The sequence below is a fragment of the Callospermophilus lateralis genome, chromosome 1 (genome assembly GCF_048772815.1).
Source record: "Callospermophilus lateralis isolate mCalLat2 chromosome 1, mCalLat2.hap1, whole genome shotgun sequence".
In the NCBI taxonomy this organism is placed as follows: domain Eukaryota; kingdom Metazoa; phylum Chordata; class Mammalia; order Rodentia; family Sciuridae; genus Callospermophilus; species Callospermophilus lateralis.
Genome location: NC_135305.1, coordinates 208,504,113 through 208,530,189, shown reverse-complemented (window position 1 = coordinate 208,530,189; position 26,077 = coordinate 208,504,113). Strand labels below are relative to the sequence as shown.

The following is a 26,077-nucleotide window of genomic DNA, read 5'->3' as shown; positions in this document are numbered from 1 at the left end:
CAGGAGAGAGTATCATACTGCACATAACTAACCTGAGGGGAAAAAAAAATTAAAATTCAAAATTTGATGTATAGTTTCTACTGAAACTTAATTTTCAAACTGTTATAAACTTGAACTTTTGTAAGTCAGGATCCATCCATAATTCACGTTGCTTAGATGTACCATTATTTGCTCCAACCTGAAGCCTGACTTTCCATTTAGAGAGCATGTGTAATCTGGCATATTTTCACAAATAATGTCTGGGTTTTGGACTAGAAATGTAGCTCAGTGGTAGAGTGCTTGCCTAGCATGCGTGAGATTAACAGAGAAGAAATAGGAAACTGTAACTTTAAATCTAGGAAGCTCTATGAACACCCTCATGATTATTCCCAAGGCTGTTTTTTGTTTTTTTTTTTAAAGTAAATATTTTTGTTTAAAGAGAGAATTTTTAATATTTTTTAGTTTTCGGCAGACACAACATCTTTGTTTGATTGTGGTGCTGAGGATCGAACCCCGGCCACACGCATGCCAGGCTAGCGCGCTACCGCTTGAGCCACATCCCCAGCCAGTTGAATAGTTTTTTAAAGTTTTTTTTTCTTTTTTTAGTTGTAGTTGGACACAATACCTTTATTTTATTTATTTATTATTTTTATGTGGTGCTGAGGATCAAACCCAGGGCCTCACATGTGTGAAGTAAGTGCTCTGCTACTAAGTCACAACCCCAGGCCAAGTTGAATAGTTTTATCCGTATTTTCTTTGTCAGTATAAAAATTTAGGTTATACATTTAGATCTATGATTCATATTGGGTTAATATTTGTACATGTTGTGAGGTATAGATCCATGTTCTTTATTTTTGTATATGCATATTCTATTGCTGAGTATTGTTGAAAGAGAATTTTCTACTGCATTGTCCACTTCAATAAAAACAATACTTGACCACATGTGTGGGTATATTTCTGGGTCCTTTTTTCTATTCCATTGGTGTATATATATCTATTGTTATGACAAATGCACACTGTTTTGATTATAGGTTTTTAAATTAAGCTTTATAGATTCTTGGGCTGGGGATGTGGCTCGGGCGGTGGCGCCCTCGCCTGGCATGCATGCGACCCAGGTTCGATCCTCAGCACCACATGCAGACGGGGATGTTGTGTCCACCGAAAACTAAAAAATAGGTATTGAAATTCTCTCTCTCTCTCTCTCTCTCTCTCTATTTAAAAAAAAATTCTCTCTCTCTCTCACCAAAGCTTCATTTTCTTATTTTGTTCAGAATTGCTTGTTTATTCCAGGTCCTTTGCATTTCCATGTTAAGTTTATAAACCCATAATGTATTGTTATTATTCTTGTTTTACAGTGTTAATGATTTTTTTCTTTTAATTTTTTTTGATTCTGGAGTTAAAGCCAGGCTCTCCTGCATGCTGAACATATGCTTTGCCACTAGCTACATCCCTAGCTCCTCAAAGATCTTTTAAAACAACTTAAGTATAGTAAAAATCTTTAGATTTACCAAGACTACTTGAATTGTCATTTCTGGTGCTCTTCTTTCTTCTTTGTATGTCTAGACTTTTTTTCTCTTCAGGGATTCCTTTGACATTTCTTTTTTTTTAGTTGCTAATAGATGTTTATAGTTTGGTCACAATATACAGAATTGGTGAATTCAATTATTATCTACAATATAATCAGTAGGTTTATAAAAGTGTTTACAGTTTCTGATGGTGGATAAAAAACCAGTTGTGAGGTGTAGGTGATATGCTGAGGAGGTAGGAGATGAGGATATAGAGTTATTATATTTAGGAAGTGTGAAAGAGAAATCTAAAGAAGAAGGTTAGTAGCAGGAGAATAGAGAGGTAGTAATTTTGGATAGAAAAGTAAGAGGGAAGACAGTAGAGTACACAGATATATACTAAGAAAAATAAAAATTGTTAAAATAGTAAAAATCAGAGGAAAAAATAAAAAGAATATATGACACAAGTATAATATACTAGTCAGTTGTTTCAGACCTCAATATCCTAATTCATGCAAAGTACTTGGTTTTACATATGTTGGGGATGTGAGGGCAGTAGAATAGAAAGGGAGAAGAAATTTAAAAAAGAAAAAAATATTGAAGGAAGAAATGAGGATTGTTTTGTTTGGAGATTAGTATCTTTCCTGCTTCCCTTCTCATCCAGTAGATGGGGTCATCTGTTGTTAGCTGGTGTCTCTGCCCTCAAGATGGTGAAAGTAACCAGGGAGGGAGGGTTGGTCCTGGGTGAAGGGCATCTGGAAGTGGGGTGTGGCACCCACCAGTCCCTGAAGGGAGATTGCACCTCAGGGATCACTTTTTGGGCCTACTTCTGTGATGAAAGTGCCTGGTCTTATCTCCTTATCTTGTCTGAAGATCTCCCAGTTCCTGGTCTCTGTTAGTCTCTAAACTGTGTCACACTCACCGTCTCTCTTATTGCTTCCTAATAAGGAACCATTCTTTCCAGGGCTCCTGTGTGTGGCACTTTGGGCATGTTGCACACCTGCCCCACTGAGAGCTGTTTTGTGTTGGGCAGTCACTGTGCCAGATTAGCAGCTGCTGAGGAGAGGAGCTAGTTAGAAACTGGGTACCTGGCCAGCTGGAATTCCAAACTGGGAGTTGCCTCCACTAAAGATGGTGATGAAGATGACCAAGATAGAGGTGGCTGCTTTTAGCAGTGGGGTATCAGGTTAGGTGGGGAGAGCTGGGCAATGGCGTAGGAAGATGAGTTCAGAGACTGGGTCTGTGGTGTGCACTGTGTGGCTGTGGCTGTTGTCAGAGCCTGTGTGAAGTTCCTGGGTACAGGCAGGCTATGGCGCATAGGGGAATATCTCCATTGTTGTAGAGTCCCAAGATGGAGGCGACCTGGGGAGCCCAATGTTGGTTGATGAAGGTCCACACTGGAACGGTGGCTTGAGATCCTGTGCGTGAGTAGCTGCCAGGTGTCCTGCGTGGGAGCAATCTGCAGGCCGGTGGTGGATGTCAGGCAGGCGATCAGAGGAGTGGACTATGACAGGAACGGTTGGACTCGGAGTTTGGGAACAGGGTTCCACCTTGAGTGACAGGGATCCCCGTCCGGGGTTTGGGCACCAATGTAAAGGACAATGGAAAAGCTCTGTAAACTCAATAAGCCAAAACAACCGTTAACCTGTCCAAGATATTATTAGCAGGACCATAGCGACCACTCGCAGAAGAAAAGGGGGGAGGGGGGAGAGTAAGAGAGAGAGAGAGAGAGAGAGAGAGAGAGAGAGAGAAAGAGAGAGAAGAGAGGGAGAGAGAGAGAGGGGGATAGGAAGAGAGGGAGAGTAAGAGCCCTTTGACATTTCTTATAGAGTTAGAATGCTGGTTGCAAATTCTTTCTAAAAAGAATTTAAGTCTAAACAAAGCACTTATTTCCCTTCATTGAATAGCTATTCTTGGTTGGGTATAGGATTTTAAGTTGGTATAATTACTCTTTTGGTTCTTGTTCCACTGTCTTATGATTTCATTATTTCTATTAAGTATGTTCTCAACTGTATCTTTGCTTCTCTATAGTGAATATGTCTTTTTTCTCTATTTATTTTAATGAAATTTTCTTTCTCCCTGGCTTGAAGCATGATGATATGCCTTGCTGTAAATTTTTTTTATATAAATCTTCTGTTTGTAGTTTAATAGTCTTTTTGGATCTTTGGGGTTTTTTTAATATTTATTTATTTATTTTTTTTTAGTTTTCGGTGGACACAACATCTTTGTTTGTATGTGGTGCTGAGGATCGACCTGGGCCACACACGCATGTCAGGAGAGCGCACTACCGCTTGAGCCACATCCCCAGCCCATGGATCTTTGGTTTTATACTTTATACCTAATTTGAAAAATTTGGAGCCATTATTTATCCAAATATTTTTTTTTGTCCTTCCCTGCTTTCAAGGAGTCCAATTATAAGCTTATTATGGCATTTGTGATTGTACCAATATACAGTTCACTGATGTTCTGTTCATTTTCTCCATCCCTTTTCTCTGCATTTTGTTATTATATTTTCTGTGGCTAAATCTTGAACTTTACTCATCTTTTCATCTTTCCTGTTTTAATTCCTTCCTGTGGAAAACAAATGAGCTGATCCTGAAGTGGAGGCAAAAGCCAAGCCTGGGAAACATTCCTTGCCAAAAGGTGAGGATGTGAACAGCCTTGATACTGAGCTCTGACATCAGTAGTTATCAGATGTTCCAGTACAATGGGTTTTCTGGGTACAGCAGGATAGTCGCAGGATGTTCCTAATACTGTAACAGCAGGATAGCCACCAAATGTTCTAACTCTGCAACTTTTTAGTGCACAAAGAATCCTCTTGATAACTCAGAAGTCTTAAACAATTTACAAAGCTTCTGTATTTAACTTTTTGATAATGAGACCCTGTATAATAAACATGAGCTAATTCTGGGTCATTGTTCCTCTGTCGGAGGACACTGTCCCTCCTGGCTCCAGCTTTGCTTTAAAATGTCTCTGTGTTTTTCTTTGTTCTATGCTTCTTTAAAAAACATTATTTTATTTGTGGATGGACACAATAACTTTATTTTATTTGTTTATATGTATTTTTTATGTGGTGATGAGGATCAAACCCACGGGCACTGGGCAAGCACTCTACCACTGAGCTGTACCCCAGCCCCACGTCTCTGTTTTTCTTATCTCCTGTCGCACCTACTTGAGATCCGATGTTGATGCTAAGCAGGTTGTGGCACCTTCCAGTGTATTTTTTTCAGTGTATTTATAAATAGTTTTCATATCTATTAGTTTGATTTGGTTTTTGTTTTGAGTTTTAAGCATTTTGTGGTAAAATATTCATCCATAAATTTTTCATTTTAACATTTTATGTGTCTAACTTGGTTTCATTAAGTATATTCATAAGGTCACATAACAATTTTTGCTACCCCTAAAACTCTCATCATTTCAAACAAATTCTGTACCCATTGATTGCATCTGCTTTGTTTTTCACTACAATGAGTTTTATCAAATGATTTTTCTGTATCAGTAGAGCTGATCATGTGGGTTTTTTCCCTTTTTAATGTAGGATACTATAGTGATTCCTTTCATGTTGACCCATTCTTGCTTTCTGGGAGTAAATACAACATATATTTATTTATTTAAAAATATTCTTTAGATGTTGATGGATGTTTATTTTATTTATTTATTTCTATGTGGTACTGAGAATCAAACCCAATGCCTTATACGTGCTAGGCAAGCACACTACCACCGAGCCACAACCCAACCCCTAAATACAGCATTTAAATTTATAATCCCTCTAACATGCTGCTTGTTCCATTCATTAGTATTTTGTTAAGGATTTATGCATCAGTATTGTAAAGGAAAATTGTGGCTTCTTTTCTTTTAGTACCATTGTTTGACTTTGGATTCAGGGTGCACTTGGTCTCACAGAATGAATTGGAAAGCATTCTCTCTTCTTCAGTTGTTCAGAAGTTTAGAAACATTGTTGCTAACTTTTCTTTAAGTATTTGGCAAATTTTACCAGTGAAGTCATCTTGTCCTGGCCTTTCATCACTGGAGGTTTTTGATTACAGATTCAATCTCCTCACAAGTTATAGTTCTAATCAGATTTTCTATTTCTTCATGATTCAGTGTTAGTAGATTATGCATTTCTAGAAATTTGTTCACCTCTTCTGGGTTATCTAACTTTTTCTGGTGTAGTATTTTCTTCGAATCCATTCTCTTTCTTCAAGGTTCGTAGTAATGAGACAGGAAGCACCAAAGGGAAGAGTGCAAATGCAGTTCTGGGCCTTGGTGTATGGCCTGACAACAGACCTCAGGAGGCTTGTGCCACCCTCAACCAGTGTCAGCTTTGTATCATTGAGGTCAGGGTGCTACAAATGTGTTCTCTTTAACATTTACAGTAACATCTTTAGCACAGGATAAAATGCTTGAGTTGAGTATACCCAAAGTCAATTGACATGATCACCCCTAAAAGTAAACAATAAAAGGAGCTCCTTAGACATTAAAAGGACAACTTGCGCCAGTTGCTGTGGCACACGCCTGTAATCACAGAGGCTTAGGAGGCTGAGGCAGGAAGCTCTTGGGTTCAAAGCCAGCCTCAGCAACTTAGTAAGGCCCTAAGCAACTCGGTGAGACTCTGTCTCTAAATAAAATACAAAAAGGGCTGGGGATATGGCTCAGTTGTTAAGTGCCCCTGGGCTCAATCTGATGTCTTCTTGTCAGAGCACTATCTCTCTTTCTAAATGAAATCTCCAGTAAAATTCATGCCTGTATATTTGCTCACATGACTTGATTTGTGTCTATCTTCATCTATTTAAAATGTTACAGGGCACAAGTTCTACTGTGAAATTGAAATAGCCCAAAGGCCTTCTTTCACCAGGGTTCTTGCAATCATGCCAGAAAGATTTAAGACATGTGGCTCAGAGTAACAGCATGAGTTTATTAGAAGTGATAGGAAAAGGGTACACTCTCAAGGGAGAGAGTGGGTCCTCTAAGAGAGGAGAGGATACTGTGCCCCTTCTGCTTCCAGTTTTACTGAGAGTCCCAGGGAGGTTTCCAAAGTCCCACCCAAGTCCACCTCTGACTTATTTATTTATTTTTATATGATGCTGAGGATCAAACCCAGTGCCTCACACATGCTGGCAAGCACTGAGCTACAACCCCAGCCCTCACTCACAGCATAAGAGCTGCTTTAACTGCCTCAAAGTAATGGTGTGCCATTCACAGAGGAAATTGAGTCCCTCTGATTTTAACCTCAATTTCCTGTCCCTTTAATCAATTTTCTACCCTTTGAATCAATTTTCTACCATCAGCAAGCTTTCTTTGTGAGGATCTCGATGCTTTACTTGCCAGAATGATTGGGGGTTGTAGTAGTTTTGGTGATAAGGGAGGGTCCAGGATACCTGGTGGGGTGTAACATGATCTTGAACCAATATTTTTTCTTAAGGAGATGTTATTATGGTTGGGGAAAGTTTTGACACACCAGACCCCCATCTTCCAGGTGCTTTTCTGTCAGATAAGTGTCCCTGTGGTTTCAGTGGCTCTTCAATGTCTTTTCTCTGCTCATCCATTCATGACTGAGTAGTTACCTAACAAAAAAACCCCAATGTCCTCTGGTGTCAGTAATATCTCTGCTTTCATTTCTAAATTTAGCAATTTGCTCTGTGTTTATAAGTCAGTATAGCTAAAGGTTTATCAATTATGTTTATATTTTCAGAATTGACTTTTTAATTTATATATATATATAAACCAGAGATATGGTAGAAAAAAAAATCAGAGGCACAATCCATGAAATAGGGAATATATATATATATATATATATATATATATATATTATCCATGCATTTAATAATTTTGTTCCCCTTGTTTCATTTTTTGGCGATTTATTTATTTATTTATTTGAGAGAGAGAGAGAGAGAATTTTTTAATATTTATCTTTTAGTTTTCGGCGGACACAACATCTTTGTATGTGGTGTTGAGGATCGAACCCGGGCCGCATGCATGCCAAGCAAGCGCGCTACCGCTTGAGCCACATCCCCAGCCCCATCATTTTTTTTTTTTTTAAACTGAAAATGTTTACCGACAGATAAGTTGTAAACGATTCTTGGCATACTTCATCCCAAATTTCTGATCCCTGGAGGACATCCAATCATCCTTCCTGTCCTAGTCTGGTCCATTGTGGTCTGGTAAACGTATTGCTCCATTGGATGATGAGCCTGTGACTCGGTGTCCAGGAGGAACAACAAGAAGTACAAGATGATAACCGTGCATGGTCTGGAAAGCTGCGAACAAGTTCTGCTCAAATGCAATTATGACCCAGGTTGGTCCAGGACCGTCCCTGGGGAGGCAGCCGGGAATTGGCAAGGGCTATGACGTCCTGATCCTTTCAATTCCACTCAATCACAAGATCGCTCCTCCTGTCACTCAGTGGGGTGGGCACTGGGTCTCTAGCCAATCAGGTCTCAGGGGCGGGGCCAGCTTGCTCTCTGAACCGTGAGGTGGTGGTTTCTGCTGCCGCTAGGCTCAGAACCCGGCCTCAGCTTTTGTTGGCGGTGACACCTCCCCTGACCGCAGGAGCCGTAGGGAGGACGTTAGGGACCCCAGAAGCTGGGAAATGGTGAGTGGGAATCCGGTGTTCTGAGACCAGGGAAGACAGGCTGGTTGGAACCGGCGGAAACCGCTTGTGGCAGGGCCGGCCTCCCCGCGTCAGCTCCGGAGTCTGCGGCCGCGGCCGCCGCCGGCGCCGCTTGGCCCTCTGTCCCCTCTGGCCCCGGGGTGGCTGGAGGACCCCCGCGCCCTCTCCGGTCCCACCGCGGCCGCTTGGGCCCGCCCGGGGTCCCGGAGCCCCGGAGCCCCGGAGCCCCGGAGCGCAGTCGGGCAGCGCTGTGCCCGCAGCCCGCGTCTCCCCGGACTGTGCGGTGAGGACCAGGAGGCTCTGTCTTTTGAAAAACCGAAATTCAGGTGAAGTCCAGGTTAACAGTTTCTCATCTACAGATCCTGCTTTTAGATCCTGAAAATTGCTTGCTAAACTCAAGGTCGTTTTGCTTCTGGATGTTGTCTTCTAGAAGTTCTAAACTTTGCATTTTACATTTAGATCTACGATCCACTTTGCGTTTAAGTGTGTCTCCTGATTTCTTTGCATATGGATGTCCGGGTGGTCCAGTATCATTTGTTGAAAGGACCATATTCTCATCATTGAATTTCCTTTGCTCTTTTGTCAAAGATCAATTGACCAATTTTTGTGGGTTTATTTCTGGGTTTTCTGTTTGGTCGAACTATGTTTATTCTTTCCTCTTGATTATTGTAGTTTTATATTAAGTTTAAAGTTAGGTCAATCCTGTCAATCCTGTGTACTTTTTATTCTTCAATATTGTTTTGATCATTCTGTTTTTTCTTTTGTTTTGTTTGCCTTTCCATCCAATCTTTAGATTTTTTTTTTTGTTATTGATAACCTAACTTGTCAGTGTTTTTATTGGGATTGTGTTGAATTCATAGTTAAAATGGAGAACTGACATTTTAATAATATTGAGGTGTCTTATCTATGATCATGGAATATCTCTCCGTTTATTTGGTTCTTCCATATTTGTACTAGAAATTTGTAGTTTTTGTCATATAGGTCTTTGTTAGACTTATATAAAAATATTTCTCTTTTTATTGTTGGTGCTATGTAAGGGGTGCTGTGTCAGTAGTGCTGTATTTTTAATTTCAGTTATTCATTGCTGTTATGCAGGAAAATGATAGCCTTTTGTATATTAATCTCATATTCTATAACTTTGCAATATCATCTTATTAGGTCCTTGAGTTTTTTGTTGATTTTGGAATTTTCTACATAGACAGTTGTGTCATCTATGGACAGTTTTTTTCCTTCTCGATTTTAATGGTTCACCTTCCCTCTCTTTTCTTGCTGTGTGATTCTTTGCAATTACTGTTATGACCATATGAATTTTGTTATTTAGTTTGTTGATGTGATGGGTCATTAATTGATTTTTAAATTTTTACTTTTTGAATGGTGGAAATTGAACCTAGGGCCTTCCACCTCTGAGTTATGTTCCCAACCCATTTTATTATTATTATTATTATTTTTTTTTTTTTGAAGATAGGGTCTAAGTTGTGGAGACTGGCTTTGAACTTGTGATCCTCCTGCTTCAGCCTGGGAGTCCCTGGGATTACATTTTAAGATTCAATCTGTTAACATTTGTTGAGGATTTTTTACATCTATCTTCTGTAGTTTTCCTTTTTTGTAATGTCTCTGTCTTGGGTTGTTGTAGGGTAATGTTAGCCTTATTGCATTAATTAGAAAGTGTTTACTCTGCTTTTATTTTGTGGAAAGGATTCTGGGGAACAGGTGTCAATTCTTCTCTAAATGTTTGGAAGAATTTAACAGTGAGATCATCTGGGCCTAGTTCTTCCTTTTTTGGAGTGTTACTAGTCATTGATTCAATTTATTAATACAGATTCATATTGTTATTTCTCCTCACATGCCTTTTGATAGGTTGTTCCTTTCAAAGAATTTGCCCCTTTCATCTAAGTTACCAAATTTGTGGTGATGAAATTTCATAATATTCCTTTATGATCTTCTTTAATATCCATGGAATCAGTAGTGATGTTTCCTCTTTCTTTCTTTTTTTTTTTTTTTTTTTTGTCTTTTTTTGTCTTGGCTGTAGGTTTAATGATTTTATTAATATTTTTGAAGAACCAACTTTTGGTATTGTTGCTGAGGCTGGCCTCAAACCTGCAATCTTCCTGCCTCAGCCTTCTAAATTGCTGGAATTACAGGTGTGTGCTACCAGTCCCAGCTGAACAATACACTTTTGAACAATGAATGGATCACACCAAGAAACAGAAGAGATTTCTACTTTGAAATTGACCTAATCTAGTGGATTAAATGGATTGAAATGTATCCCAATGGATTGAAATGGATCCAATCTAGTGGAGAGACTTTTTATTCTTTCATTCTCAATATTTCTGTTTGATTCTTCTTCAGAATTTCTCTCTTTATTGAAATACTCTTTCATATCCCATATTTTCCTACCTTTATTCATTCTTTGAGCTTCTTTTAATTGATTGGTTATTTTAACTCTTAAGTTTTTGAATTCTTTGGGATTTTATCCACTTGGACATCTATGGATTCACTTATTAGAGAGTTATATGCCTTTATTTATTTTTTTTTTTCCGATTTGTCACTTTTTTATTTTTTATTTTTTATTTATTTTTTTTATTTATTTTTTTTTTAGTTATATGCCTTTAGAGGCATCTTATTTCCTGGTTTTCTCATGTTTCCTGTATCAATATTGATGTATTGAAATTTATATCCAATTGGAACCCCATAAAAAAATTAGACCAAAGAAAGAATTTTAAAGGCTTTAAGAGAGACACACCAGTTCACAATTACAGGAAAATGAATGAGGATAACATCAGATTTCTCAACAGAAACAGGAAGTCCAGGATGGCTTGAAACAATGTATTCAAGCCCTAACAAAATAATGGTCAGTCCATTCAATCTGCTTGAATGAATGTCTTCCCTACTGTTTTATGGAAGTCTCTTTAGTAAACCGCTTTCTCTTTACTATATGTCTGGAGCCAGGGATCTATTTTTGTCAAAGGACCCACTGAACATGTTCACTATCCTTTGATCAATTCCTGGCCCCACATTGCAACTGTCATTACTTGAAAGCTAAGTGTATACTAATATACCATAAATACTTATTAAGAACATTTTCTATAACTCTATAGTCCAGAATTAGAAATTGGAGTAATAACCTGTAATAGGCTAAAAAAATTAAAAAATTAAAATCAATATACATGTAGGGTATGAAAACAAAAGAGAAAGAAGAAGAGGTATAAAAGGGAAAAGTAAAAGAAAAAATTGGGGAAGGAAAAGAGGCAGAAGAAGAAAAAGCAAGTAGCAGAAAAATGATAGAGTGAGAGTATAGAAGAAAAAGAAGAGAAAGCTGAAATGAATAAACCCGGTGAACACATTACTTCGAAGAAAAAAGAAAGAACATATAAGTCAAAGAAACAGTAAACCAAAAAAACAAAAACAAACCCAAACAAAATAATAGGAAAAATGGGAGGGAAGTAAGAGAGACAGAAGGAAAAGTGATGAGAGAGAAAAGAAAGGGGGGAAATAAGAGGAATAGAGTATAGGAAGAAGGAAGAAGAACCCATGTGATGAGTACCCAGCAGCTGAAAGTCCATGTGATGAATATCCAGCAGCTTTGGCAAGTGTGTGTGCACACCTATATCCCTGGGACTAACAACTCACTTTGCTTTTTCCTTCTCCAGGGATATTAGGGTGACTCTGAAAGTTTCACATGATGAATCCCAGTGACTGCAACAGGTGTAGACACCTGTGCCCCTGTGAATATCCTACTATCTTGCCCTATCCTGTGCAACCCAGATGGCTCTGAAAGTCCCATGACAAATTCCACTGCTTGAGATCTGGACAGATTAAATTGTCCCAAAGTGCAACTGGTGTGTATAGTCCTGTGTAAACCCAAACTGCCAGTTTCAGAAGTCCCATCATCAGCCTTTCACAGGTTAGGGCTCCCAGTGGGTTCATGCCATAGTCTCACTCCTGATCCTCAGATGATTTTTGGATTGGGGGAAAGAGGAATGAGCATGAGGTTGTTGGGTCTTGGGGATTCAAAAAATAAGAGAAAAAAGAGAGAGGACAAAAACCAAAACCAACCGACCAAACAAACAAAACCATGCAGGGATTTCTCATCTCTCATGCAACCTAGACAGTGATGTCTCTTTTAAGAGTATCCTCTTATCAGCTCTCAATGAGTCCAGAAGAAAATACCTGGGAATGCAGGTATACCATTCAGCCACATCATTATTGTTAGGCTGTATTTAAATCTTTGTTCTGCTCAAACTGCATGCATGCCCGATAGTAGAGTTGGCCTTTTCTTCTTTTAAAAATATTTTTAGTTGTAGATAAACACAATACCTTCATTTTGTTTATTTAGTTTTATGTGGTGCTGAGGATTGAACCTGGTGCCTCATATGTGTGAGGCAAGTGTTCCACTACTGAGCTACAACCCAGACCTAGAGGTGGCCTTTCTTGAAGTCTTTAAGATTCCTCTCTTTTCCAGCTCTCTGGAGAGGAGTTTCCCTTCCCTCATGGAGCAGCCATGTGCTCAGCACTGATGGAAGTCTATTTCTCTTTCTTCTTTTTTAAACTCTTTCATAATTCTAAACAACCAGTGCTCCTGTTTGTCAACCACTCACTGACTCTTGAGTTGGAATTCAGAACTTGCCCTCTGCTCCCCTTTCTCATTGTGCAGCTGCACAACTGTTGATTCAGTTCAGTTGAAGGTAGTAGCCAGTATGTGCTGACTACAAAACTTCCCATTCTTCAAAACATAAATATATAAATATGCGTGGAAATTCTCCCACTCTTCACTATATATATTCTATATCAAATATGTATGAAATATCCTATCTATTCCACTCAAGAAATATTTATCTTTGATTTCTGAATGTGTTCTAGGCTGATCACATTGTCCATGGAATAACTGGAAATGAAATGCATTTTTTTTCAAGTAGAGACCAGTTTACCTTACCCCATGTTTTAAAATGGTTGTGATTTCTTACTCTGCTCTAAAGTGCCACTCTATACCAGCTCATGGAAAACTCCTTTCCTTTTGGCTATTTGTTTTCTACTAATATTAGGCTGCTCTGAATATTAGGTTTGAAAGTCCTTAATGTATGTGAGGCAAGCCATCACCCTCTTTTCAGAAGACTTTGGTCATTATTAGACATTTGTTATTCCTTTTAGGTTATTAAAAGCAGTTTTTGTTGATTACTGAAGAGTATGTTTTAAAGATTCATGTTTTATGAGGTATGGTTTGGAAGAGGTGATGTCAAATTGGTTATATTGAGTTTTTTCTAAGAACATGTGTTATCTTAACACTGATATAATTCTGGTTTGATGATGCTTAATATAAATTTAAAAATTGTTCTGTTAGGATCATTACATAGTGATAATTTTTCATAGTACTTTATTAAATTTAGCCTGGAGTAAAGTGCTTGCAAGTTCCCAAATGATCTCTCTTGGTGTAAATACATAGGAAGAGTTCAATTTCCCAATGGACGAGTTGTTAAAACATGCATGAAATAGTGTCTACCAGGTAATAAGCTCGATAGACTCAGTGCACAGTGGGGTCTAATCCTCTAGGCACCACAGTGAGCATGGAACAAATTAATAGACATTCAGAAGGGAAACAGGAGTTCAGAAAGGACTATAGTATTTACATAAAACATGTAGGCACAGTGAAGCACTCTTTATGTTGGTGAATTACTTCAAGTTCCAAGTTCCCTGATACTAGCAAAATTTGAACTATGTGAGCAGACTTAGGACTGCTAATTTTTTTTAAGAGAGAGAGAGAGAGAGAATTTTTTTAATATTTATTTTTTAGTTTTTGATGGACACAACATCTTTATTTTATTTTTATGTAGCGCTGAGGATTGAATCCAGTGCCCTGAGCATGCCAGGTGAGCGAGCTACCGCTTGAGCCACATCCCCAGCCCCTAGGACTGCTAATGTTAACTCTTCGGATCAGATGGTAGGGCTTTATTATGACAGAAACCAGTTCTACAAAGACAAGTTAGGGTGATCTAGCAGCACATCTTACTCCCTGAGCCCACTAATGAGAGGGTATTCCAACTGTGCTGTTCCCTCTCTGAGTAGCTCCATTCTAGAATTAGAACTTCTATGTGGAAGGGAGTATCATCCAAGGACAAGAATTCTCATGACCAAGTCATGGAGTATATGTTTGGAAACCATAGAATCATGTGAACCTTTTTTTTTTTTTTAAGAGAGAGAGAGAGAGAGAGAATTTTTTAATATTTATTTTTTTAGTTTTCGGCGGACATGACATCTTTGTTTGTATGTGGTGCTGAGGATCGAACCCGGGTCGCACGCATGCCAGGCGAGCGCGCTACTGCTTGAGCCACATCCCCAGCCCTCATGTGAACCTTTTATGAATTGAGTGTAGATCCTGTGTTGACAATTGGACTCATTCTCTTGTACATGTATGTGGAATGTTTTAGGATTCAGTGGCTTTTCAGGATGTAGCTGTGGACTTTACCCAGGAGGAATGGGCTTTGCTAGATCCTTCCCAGAAGAATCTCTACAGGGATGTGATGCTGGAAACCTTCAGGAACCTGGCTTCTGTCGGTAAGAATGACATCACCCCTTTACTTAGTCAGAGGACAAGTGTTTTTTGGTCATGAATGCTGTTCTGTGATTTGGAATGTGAAAAGGGAAAATTTGGGTGAGTTGATCATAGGCATAGCCATAAGAATCATTATAGTGTACATTAAACCAAGAAAGTAATAATAATTTTCATATAATGTTTTTTTGGTACTTGGAATTGAACCCAGGGAGGATACTCTACCTACCATCAAGCTTCTCACCCACCACCCAGCATTTTTTTTTTTTTTGACAGTGTCTCACTGTTGCTCAGGCCAGCCTTGAACTTTCGATCCTCCTGCTTTAGCCTTTCTACTGGTTGGGATTATGGGTGTGTAGCACATGCCTGGACAATTTTTAAATAATTTCTAATAAGTCATAATTCTTGTGACCCCATTTTAGGAAACAAGTGGAAAGATCAGAACATTGAAGATCAGTACAAAAATTATGGGAGAAATTTGAGGTAATTTGCATGCACAAGAGAAATCAGAGTCCCTTGAGAGAATCCTAGTATGTCAGAGAATTTTAAGAACAAACAATCTAAATAGATAAGTACAACTTTGAATTTATTTATCATTAGAAAGTTTTCACTAGAAATATTTCACCAGAAATTTATTTATCATTAGAAAGTTTTTACCAGAATTTATTTATCATTAGAAAGTTTTCACCAGTTTCATTAACAAATATGTTTAGTGTTCTCAAAACAGTTCACTTGTAAACAATACTAAGCACCTGCATGCATGAATGTCACTGTTTTGAACATAGCTAAGTGGGATTCATGTTTCAGTGTAACCCATTTACTTTTAAGTCATTCAGCCATGGAAAAACTCCTACACTTTCCCTGATTTGGGGAGTAATGGAACTCCAACACTTACTAATTAAATAGATAGGTAATAATAGTCAAACCCTTGCTAATGCACTTGTCATTTTTTTAACAGAAGTTATGTGGTAGAGAGACTCTGTGAAAGTGAAGAAGGTGGTCAGTGGGGAGAAACCTTCACCCAGGCTTTAAATCTTAATCAGAGCAAGAAAATTCCTGCTGGAGTAAAATCATGTAAATGCAGTGTGTGTGGAAAAGTTTTCCTGTGTCATTCATCCCTTAAGGGGCACCTGAAATCTCACTCCCGATACAAGGCACTTGAGTGTGAGGAATATGGAGAGAAGCCATATAAATGTGAACAGTGTGGGAAAACCTTCATTTCTCTCAGAAGTGTTGGAAGACATATGGTGACCCACAGGATAAAAGGCTCTTATACTTGTGAGTTGTGTTTGAAAGTCTTTGATTCCCCCAGTTCATTTCAAATACATCAACAAACTCACACTGGAGCCAAACCCTCTGATGACAAGCAGTGTGGGAAGACCTTTCTTTGTTCCAGTTCATTTCAAATATCTGGCAGAATTCACAGTGTAGAAAAATCTTACGAATGCAAACAATGTGATAAAGCTCTAAGTTGTTCCAGTTCCCTTCATAGACATGGAAGCTCTCATAATGAAGAAAATCCCTATAAATGTAAACAATGTGGTAAAGTTCTTAGTTCTTTCAATTCCCTTGGAATACATGAAAGAACTCACACTGAAGCAAAAACCTACAAATGTAAACAATGTGGTAAAGTACTCAGTTCTTCCAATTCCCTTAGAATACATGAAAGAACTCATGCTGAAGACAAGTCCTTTGAGCGTAAACAATGTGGTAAAGCTCTCAGAAGTCGGAGTTACCTTCAAGAACATGAAAGAACTCATATTGAAGGAAAACTCAATGAACGTGAACAGTGTGGTAAAGTACTGAGTTGTCCCAGTTCCCTTCAACTTTATGAAAGTGTTCATAGTGTAGAAAAACCCTGTGTATGTAAACAATGTGGTAAAGCCTTCCGATATCAAAGTTCCCTTCTACGGCATGAAAGAGCTCACACTGGAGAGAAACCCTATGAATGTAAACAGTGTGGTAAGGCCTTCACTCGCAACAGTAACCTTCGAGAACATGAAAGAACTCACAACGAATTAAAACCATACCAATGTAAGCATTGTGGTAAAGCTCTCAGTTCCTCCACCTCCCTTCGATCTCATGCAAGAACTCATAACAGAGAACAGTCCTATCAGTGTAAACAATGTGGTAAAGCATTCAGGTTTCCCAGTTCCCTTAAAGTGCATGAAAGAATTCATAGTGGATATAAACCCTATGTATGCAAACAATGTGGTAAAGCCTTCAGACATCATAGCTACCTTCAAGAACATGAAAGAATTCATACTGAAGAAAAACCCTATGAGTGTAAACAGTGTGGTAAAGTGCTCAGTTGTTCTAGTTCCCTTCAATATCATGAAAGAACTCACACTGGAGAAAAACCCTATGAATGTAAGCACTGTGGTAAAACTCTTCGTTGTTCTAGTGCTCTTCGATATCACGAAAGAATACATACTGGAGAAAACCCCTATGAATGTAAACAATGTGGTAAAGCTTTCACTATTTCCAATTCCCTTCGATATCATGAAAGAATTCATACTGGAGAAAACCCCTATGAATGCAAACAATGTGGTAAAGCATTCAGATTTCCCAGTTCCCTTAAAATGCATGAAAGAACTCATACTGTATGTAAACCCTATAAATGTAAACAATGTGGTAAAGCCTTCAGATGTCACAACTACCTTCAAGAACATGAAAGAATTCATACTGAAGGAAAACCCTATGAATGTAAACAGTGTGGTAAAGTACTCAGTTGTTCTAGTTCCCTTCAATATCATGAAAGAGCTCATACTGGAGAAAAATCCTATGAATGTAAACAATGTGGGAAAGCTTTCAGTAGTTCCAGTTCCCTTCGATATCATGAAAGAAATCACCCTGGAGAAAGACGCTATGAATGTAAACAATGTGGTAAAGCTCTCAGTAGTTCCAATTCCCTTCGTTGCCATGAAAGAATTCATACTGGAGAAACACCCTGTGAATGTAAACTGTGTGGCAAAGCCTTCAGATTTCACAGTTCCCTTCAAAGTCATGCAAAAACCCATACTCGAGAAAAAATGTAAACGTGGTTAAAGCTCAGACTTTAATTTTCTTCAAGTGCATGAACAATTCAATGGAGGAAAATATCATATCTATAAAAAACTGGTGAAGACTTCAGTTTTTACAGTTCTTTTTGAAAACTGGAGGAAAGCCCTATGAATGTAAGAAATGTGTTAAGTCATCATTTGTTTAAGGTCCATTTGAAGACATGAAAAAACTTATTTTGGAGAAAATTCCTATAAATGTGTGGAATGTAAGAATATCTTCATTTCTCTGACATCCATTCAAGGACACATGATAATGCATGCTGGAAATAGACCTTATACATAAAAGCATGCATTCTGTATTGAAACCCCAGTAGTTGGTGCATAAACTTTTTTTGGTTTTGTTGGGTACTGGGGATTAAACCCATGGATGCTTAACTACTGAGCAACATCCGTAGTCCTTTTTTGTTTTTTTATTTTGAGACAGGGTGTCACTAAGTTGCTTAGGGTCTTGCTTAGTTGCTAATGCTGGCTTTAAACTTGCTATCCTCCTGCCTCAGCCTCTCAAGTCACTGGGATTATAGATATGCACCACTGTGCCCAGTGGCAAATAAAATTTTGTTTTAATATTTATTTTCAATGTCATGAAAAGAAAGAAATTCTATCAATTGAAAAGAAATCCTATAAGTACAAGTAATATTGAAATTTTGGTGCAAATTTTTATGTAATATTCCAAATTTCACAATATGAATAAAATGTCACAGAAGTTATGATTATATTATGTTTATTAGGGTTCATATTGAGAGAAGGTCTCTGGACTCTGAGTTTCCATTTCTTTTCTTTTTTAATATTTATTTTTTAGTTGTAGTCACATTTTTTCATAAATATGTAATGTGGGTTTGCTTCTTTTCATTATAGAATTGCTTGTGAGCAGGTAATATATCTTGAACATTCTTCTCTATTAATGAAAACATTTGGTTATTGGGGTCCATGTTTTATTTTATTTGTTTATCTTTATGTTGTGATGAGGATTGAACCCAGGGCCTCATACGTGCCAGGCGAGTACTCTACCCCTGAGCCACAATCCCAGTACTTGAGTTTAAATTTCTTTACCTCAGAAACATTGAGGTGAATATTCTTGATATACTCATGTCAATTAACAATGGGATACATTCTGAGAAATGCCTTGTCAGGCAATTTCATCATTATGTAAAGAACTTTACATGTACATTCTATTACACACTTAGGCTGTGAGGTATAGACTATTTACTTCTAGGATTTAAACCTATATAGTATGTTATACTGAATACCATAGACAATGTTTAACATGATGTTAAGGGTATAAATACCCAAACACAGAAATGATACAGTAGGAACATTATATATAAAATTTAAAAATATCAAGGTGCTATGATGCATGCCTGTAATTCCAGTGGCTCAAGAAGCTTAGGCAGGAGGATCACAAGTGCAAAGCCAGCCTCAGCAAAAAAACAAGGCACTAAGCAACTCAATGAAACTCTGTTTCTAAATAAAATACAAAAAATAGGGATGGGGATGTGGCTCAGTGGCTGAGTGCCCCTGGATTCAATACCCAGTACCCAAAATAAATAAAATAAATGTACACCTGTGAAGGGCAATTACCACAGATACAACTTGCAGGACTTGTTGTTGCTATTGGTGAATCAGTGAGAGATCTGTGATTGAATGTGAAGTTCTAGGACATAATTGGGCACTACTATAGACTTTATAAACTCTATAAACTTAGATTATACTAAATTTATAAAAATATTTTTTCCACAAGGATAACCTAAGCTTTCTGTGACTTTTACTTTATAAACTTTGATTTTTTAAAAATCTTTTTAAATCTTGTGATAACACTTATCTTGGCACTTTGTACAGCTGTGTAAAAATATTTTCTTTACGTATTCTATAAACTTCTATATTACTAATTTATTTATTAGTTTTTAAACTTTGTTAAAAGCTTACGTACAAACACATCACCCTAGGCATACACAGGGTCAGGATCACCAATATCACTCTCTTCCATTTCAACATCTGTCCCAGTGGAAATTCTCCAGGGGCAATAACACACACAGAGTTTTCCTTTTCTATGATGATGCTTTTTTCCTGGAATCCCTCCTGAAGGACCTGACTGAGACTATTCTTCAGGAGGTGTCAAGATTTTTCATAAATATGTAATGGGGGTTTGCTTCTTTTCTTTTCATTATAGAATTGCTTGTGAGCAGGTAATATACCTTGAACATTCTTCTCTATTAATGAAAACATTTGGTTATTGGCGTCCATGTTTTCAAACTTTTAAAGAAAAGCTTATCGAGGACTGCAGCTCTCTTCTAAACCCTTCACTGATTTTTTTTCCCTCCTGAGTTTTTTTCCGCCCTCTTGCCCCTTTTTTAGGTATGCATTTACTATGTAATAGGCATTTTTAAGCTCTGTTATGTTGGTATGGAATCAACATAGGATATGTGGCCCGTTGTTATCTGACATGTTAGGCAGTGCATGACTGTACTTGTTAAGCAGTATTATCTAAGTTCAATAGTTAATGGGTTTTTTTTTAAAGTTAATAAAATTTTTTTCTATCATTTTTTTATGTTGAGTCTGAAGGTGAGTTGGAATGTACTTCTAATAAGGTATGTTTAATTTTTATATAAATGTATGATTTTTCTGTGATAGACCATTGAAAAATGAGTCTTAGCAAATTGTTGGGATTTTCTTACTGTTCTTAATGTGGCAAGTTTTGGATCAACTTCATGCATTACATATCTCTACCTTTTTTATGGTAAAAGCTACTTCTTTTGGGTGCTCATAAAGTCTATTCCATTTTCTTTGCTAATAAAGAGTTGGTATCAAGTATGTAAAGTTTGTCATAGAGTCTCTTCATGTGAATTATTTTCTTGTCCCCCGCCCCCGCCCCCAGCTTCCCCCCCCCCCCCCCCCGTACTGGGGAATTGAACTAGGGGCACTCAACCACTGAGCCACATGCCCAGCCCTATTTTGTACTTAGAGACAGGGTCTCACTGAGTTGCTTAACACCTTGCTTTTGCTGAGGCTGCCTTTTAATTCGTGATCCTCCTGTCTCTGCCTCCTGAATCACTGGGATTACAGGCGTGTACCACCACACCTGGCTGCATGTGGACTCTGACCTCAACAATACTGAGTGACACTCTCTGAAGCTGAGTTGCTGTTCTCCAGTATATGTTTCTGGTTTCCTGGATGTAACCTCTTATCAATACAGATGATCTACACTACTGGTGATTAGATGGTGACAATACCTGTGAAACCCACAACTTTACATGAGTAGAAATGGAAAGCATATCTTCTGGAGTATGTGTGTGTGCGTGCAATCCCCAGCATCATAGAAAAGTGTGTGTGTGTGTGTGGTGAGGTTGCATATAAGGGAAGTTCTCTACCACTGAAATATTCCCATCCTGTAATCAGGAAATAGAAAAGTAGTCATGTGGCATTCTCAGGTCCAGAAACCTATTAGTAGATGGGTCACCAGAACCCTTCATACCTCCACTGCCACTGTTGTTAATGCCTTTGCCTCTGTATGAACAAATATCCTGATCTTCCAAAGTTGAGGTATGGGACCACACTCCTTTTGGTCTTTGGTCAGTTCTCCCTGCTTTATCACTTATACTTTTAATAACTGTAGAATGTGGTAGAAGTGCAACAGTATGATTTCAAAAGACACTGGCCAGAATAAGACCAGTAAGTCCCCTGTGGAAACTGGACATCCTTCAACACTCTTGCCAGTTGAGTCATATTATTCTGACATATAAAACCTAGTGTGGGTGGCTTTCTGGAATCACTTTCATGGGGCACATGCAGTCAAGATCCATTTTCTCATGGCAGCTTTTCTGAATCTTGGGGAGACGAGTTAGCATTGACTCTTAAGACTTCTGTTTTTCCCTCTTGCCCATCTTATATAAGTAATAAATCTACTTCATGAAGCTTTGTATATTCTGTCTCACCAAACTTATTAGACAAGTTGGTAATCAGTGCCCAGTGAACCTGCTTTATAATGAGGAAAAATACCTCCAGCAACCCTGAACAATAGCAAAGGGGTTAATACAGTCAGACATAAATCTAAGGTCCTTAATCTCTATAACAGAATTGCTGTGTGGGAGACCTGTAATATTGATGTGAGGCTTTGAAGGAAGAATTGTATAAATACACGTAGAATACACAAGCATCCCCTAACCTCAAAGCAACCCTAACCACAGTTACCCCCTCTCTGATATCACAAGATTTCAATGTATTTCTGTCAAATATTATGGTTTGGATCTGGAATATCCCCCAAAGGTTTATGTTTTCAAGGCTAGGTCCCCAATGCAGTGATATTCAAAAGTGGGGTTATGAGAGGTTGATTCAATTATTTGAATCATGGGGACTCCAAACTCATTAGTGGTTTAATAAATTAACAGATTTCCATTGTTTAATGGAATTGGGAGGCTGTGAGAACTGTAGGAGGTAGGGTCTAGTCAAAGGGAGGGGTCCTTGGGGCATGCCCTTAGGAACTCTATGTTGTCTCTGGACCCTTTATTTTGATGTCTCTCTTCTTCCTGGCTGTTATGAGGTGAAAAGCCCTCTGCCATGTTCTTCTGTTGTGAAATGTCTGCCTTGTCATTGTCCTAAAAGCAACAGAGCCAGTTGACCATCTGAAACTTCTAAAACTTTGAGCCAAAGTAAACTTCTTCATTTAAGTTGATATTCTCAGGTATTTTGTCCAGGCAAAGAAAATATGGCTAACAGAAAATTAGCACCAGGAAGTGCTCTCATTCCATACTATGTTGTTCAGAAACCATTGAAACTAGTTTGCAGGCAGAGTTGGTGATAATGATTAGAAAGGCTAGTGATGATGGTTAGAGAAACCCTAGAATGCTGTAAGTGGAGCTAAGTGCATGATGATGGTGTGATGTAGAAGAGCAAAATTTTGGTAAGAATGTAGACAGTAATGACTGGGCTCATGAGGTTTCAGATGGGAATAAGGACTCTATTGGAATTGGACATGAGGCTATATGTTACATTCTGGCAAAGCACATATTTACATTTTGCCAAGACTTTATGTGAAACTTAGTTTAAAGGAGATGAGTTAACTAATATGGCAGAGGACATTTGAAGGCAACATAGCATTTAGCTAGTGATATGGATATTGCTGACTGCTTTTACCCAGGTTCACTGGGAGCATTGACAGCAAAAAGCAGAGAACAGAAATGCCACAGTCTGGCTGGGCACAATTCAGGAGCCACTTGTCAAAAGAAACGAACTTTATTTTTAGAACACACACACCACACCACACAGCTCCTCAGGAAAAACCCTCAGAGCCCAACTGCCACCACCGGCTTCCCACAAACCTCTCAACCTCCCCCCCACCTCCTGCTCTTGAGGCCCATTGGCTGGGTCATGTGGGCGGAGCCAAAAAAGTCCCCCAATGAGCAGCTCCGTGGTCTGAAAGGGCAGGGAAACAGCCCAATGAGCATCACCACAGAGAAGCCAATCAGTTGGCAGCTAGAAGTTTGCTGGGGCCGCTGTGAGTCAATCATCAGCTGGCAGCTGGAAGTTTGCTGGCAGCTGGAAGTTTGCTGGGGCCCCTTCGGCTGTGGCTCTCAACACAGAAAGATTTTAAAATCCTGCAGCATGACAAGAAAAGGTGCCCATATAAAGTTGGGGCCCCAGAAGGTGTGGTTTCTGAAGAGATTAGTACCATTAAAATGAGGCCAAGTACTTTGCACCAGGACAATCGGAAAGATGCCTTGAGGACATCTCAGGCTTTGTCCAGACCCTCTCAATCCCAAGTTTAATGTCATAAAAGTGTAAATTCTTTTGAAAGACTTTGCTTTGAGTAAGATTAAGCTGCTCACAAGACCACCTTGGTAGTTGATTTCCTGAGATGGGCTTACCCATGTTCAGGAGTCTAATCATTCAGGCTGCTGCAGCCCTGGTGCAAATGTACTTATCTACTTCTCCCACTAGAAGGAGACTTTGGCATCAGCCAGATCATGCTGATTTTTCAGACTTACCAAATACTGGAGTTATAAGGTCATATAGGCCTCCACTGGGATTTCAAAGGAAGGCCTGTGAGACTAGGAAATTTGTCACAGGGTCAGAGTCCCTGCAGTCATTTCATAAACTGGCAATACTTGATGTAAGAATGAGGCTGAAGCTGCAATGTAGATCCCAAGAAGTTAGAGATGCCAGGAATGTAAAATGTCTGCTGAGGAAAGCTACAGGAAGTGATCAGAACCAGCCCAGAAGTGGCCATTAAGGCTGCAGCTAGAAGGGCCATAGGAGTGTGATGTCTAAACCCTTTAGGGCCTACATTCTACCACCTTGTACCCCAGTTGCTGGGTACAACCTTGTACCCCAGTTGCTGGAGCTACAGGAATATTTGCCCTTCAGGATGTTTATCGTGTTTTGGCCTAATTCTTCCTTTCTGTGCCCCATTCCTGCTTTTTTGGAATAGGAATATTTAATTTTTGTCATTGTATGTTAGAAGTATGTAACAGTTTGTCCTTAGTCTCAGAGGAGACGTTGGATTTTTGAGAAATACTGGAATGTTAAGGCTATGGGGAATCTTGGAGGTGGAATGAGAGTATTTTTCATTATGAGATGGAAATGAGCCTTTGGGGAATCAGGTTGGAGTATTATCATTTGGTACTGGGGATTGTACCCGAGGGTGCTTTACCACAGAGCCACATTCCCAGCCCTTCTTATATTTTCTATTTTGAGACAGAATCTTGCTAAGTTGATCAACAACTTAGGGGTTCCACCATGCGACCAGCACACTGGTTTCATTAATGAGGTTCTTGGCATAAAAGTTAACTAGTGAGATCGAAATAAACACACAGACTCAGTTACCTTTTTCTATGACCAGGTCCGAGACGGCTCCCCCTCTGGCTCTCACCTCGAACCACCCGGTAGGGCAGCAAGGATTACTCAGGGCTAGCAGGAGAGAGAGAGAGTGAGCACGCCAGGGAGTAGCCTTTTATGGGGGAACAAGAAATTCAGGGGAGAATTCCATCCAATGAAGGTTGAGGGGGGCCGCACTCCAAGGTCAGGGTCAATGATTGGCCCCGGGGGTCAGTGGTCAGTCACACCCCCACACGGACAGGCTCTCGCACCAGGAGAGGGCCAGGAAAGCTCCCACACAGTTTAGCCAGAGCGCCTCAGACCCAAACCGGGAGTTGCCCAGTCAAGTGTGAGAATGGCTCCCCACATAGGGGCACAAAGAGAGCAGAGCTCAGTGGTGCATGCCTGTTATTTCAGCTACATGGGAGACTGAGGCGAGTCTTAGCAAGTTCTAGACCAGTTTTGGCAACTTACTGTGTCCTTGTCTCAAGATTAAAAATAGAAAGGGCTAGGAATGTAGCTCAGTGGTAGAGCACTTGAGTTTAATTCCCAGTAAGGAGAAAGAGAGAGAGAGAGAGAGAGAGAGAGAGAGAGAGAGAACAACAAACAGTGCCCCTAAAGATCTTCCACTCGGCCCCCTCATGTAAAGGTCCCACCACTTGTGTGTGTGTGTGTGAGAGAGACAATTGGCATTAAACCCAGGGATGCTCTACCACTGAGCTACATCCCTAGTCCTTTTGTTTTTAAATTTTGAGATAGGGTCTCACTAAATTGCCTAGGCTGACCTTGAACTTGTTATCCTCCTGCCTAGCTTCCAAATCACTGAGATATGCCCAACCACACCTGACTGGTCCCACTACTTACTAACATCAATACACTAGGGACCAAGATAATAATAATACATTATTAACCTTTGGAAGGATAATTACATCCCAGCCATAGAAGCTATCAGCTTGAAATGGACTTTAAAAAGTTTAAGATGTTTTATGCAACCAAGCATTTATGCCTGTAATCCCAGTGACTCAGGGAGGCAGAGACAGGAGGATCACAAGTTCAAGGCCAGGCTCAGCAGCTTGGTAAAGCCCTAAGCAAGGAGCGAGACCCTGTCTCAAAAAAAGAAAAAGGACTGGGTATGTGGCTCAGAGGTAAAGTGTCCCTGGATTAAATCCCCAGTACCAAAAAAAGAAAAAGGAGAAGATATTTTATGATAACCACTAAGCAAGAACTTTTAGTAAATACACAAAAATTAAAGCACACTAGACAGACATTATTACTCTGTGTGTATGTGTGTGTGTGAATGACTGCATGACCAATATGATTCAGCAACATGTATACTCAGAAAAATGAGAAATTATATCCTATCCATGTATGATACATTAAAGAGCATAAATGCATTCTATGACTAATTAAAACAAATTTAAAAATTGATTTAAAAAGCACAATAGTACAGATAACTATTAAATCACAGTGGAAGAGAGGAAGAAAGGCATAAATAATCTACAAAACCATCAGAAATAACCACCTGAGTGGTGCTAATAAGTCTTGCCTACCAACAATTTAAGTGTTAATG

General features: G+C 39.0%; 1 protein-coding gene across 1 annotated transcript; it reads left to right on the top strand.

Moving 5' to 3' along the window:
* Positions 1-7,965: 7,965 nt before the first annotated feature.
* LOC143392185 (uncharacterized) lies at positions 7,966-20,489 on the top strand. The gene is made up of 4 exons (XM_076845058.2): positions 7,966-8,076; positions 14,517-14,643; positions 15,061-15,121; positions 15,597-20,489. Exons 1-4 carry the CDS (start codon positions 8,074-8,076, stop codon positions 17,674-17,676), a joined length of 2,271 nt encoding a protein of 756 aa, XP_076701173.2. The 5' UTR covers positions 7,966-8,073; the 3' UTR covers positions 17,677-20,489.
* The last annotated feature ends 5,588 nt before the right edge of the window (positions 20,490-26,077 follow it).

Coding starts and splice junctions, on each gene's coding strand:
- LOC143392185 (XM_076845058.2), top strand. Junction 14,644..15,060: donor CAGGAACCTGGCTTCTGTCG/GTAAGAATGACA, acceptor ACCCCATTTTAG/GAAACAAGTGGAAAGATCAG. Junction 15,122..15,596: donor AATTATGGGAGAAATTTGAG/GTAATTTGCATG, acceptor TTTTTTTAACAG/AAGTTATGTGGTAGAGAGAC.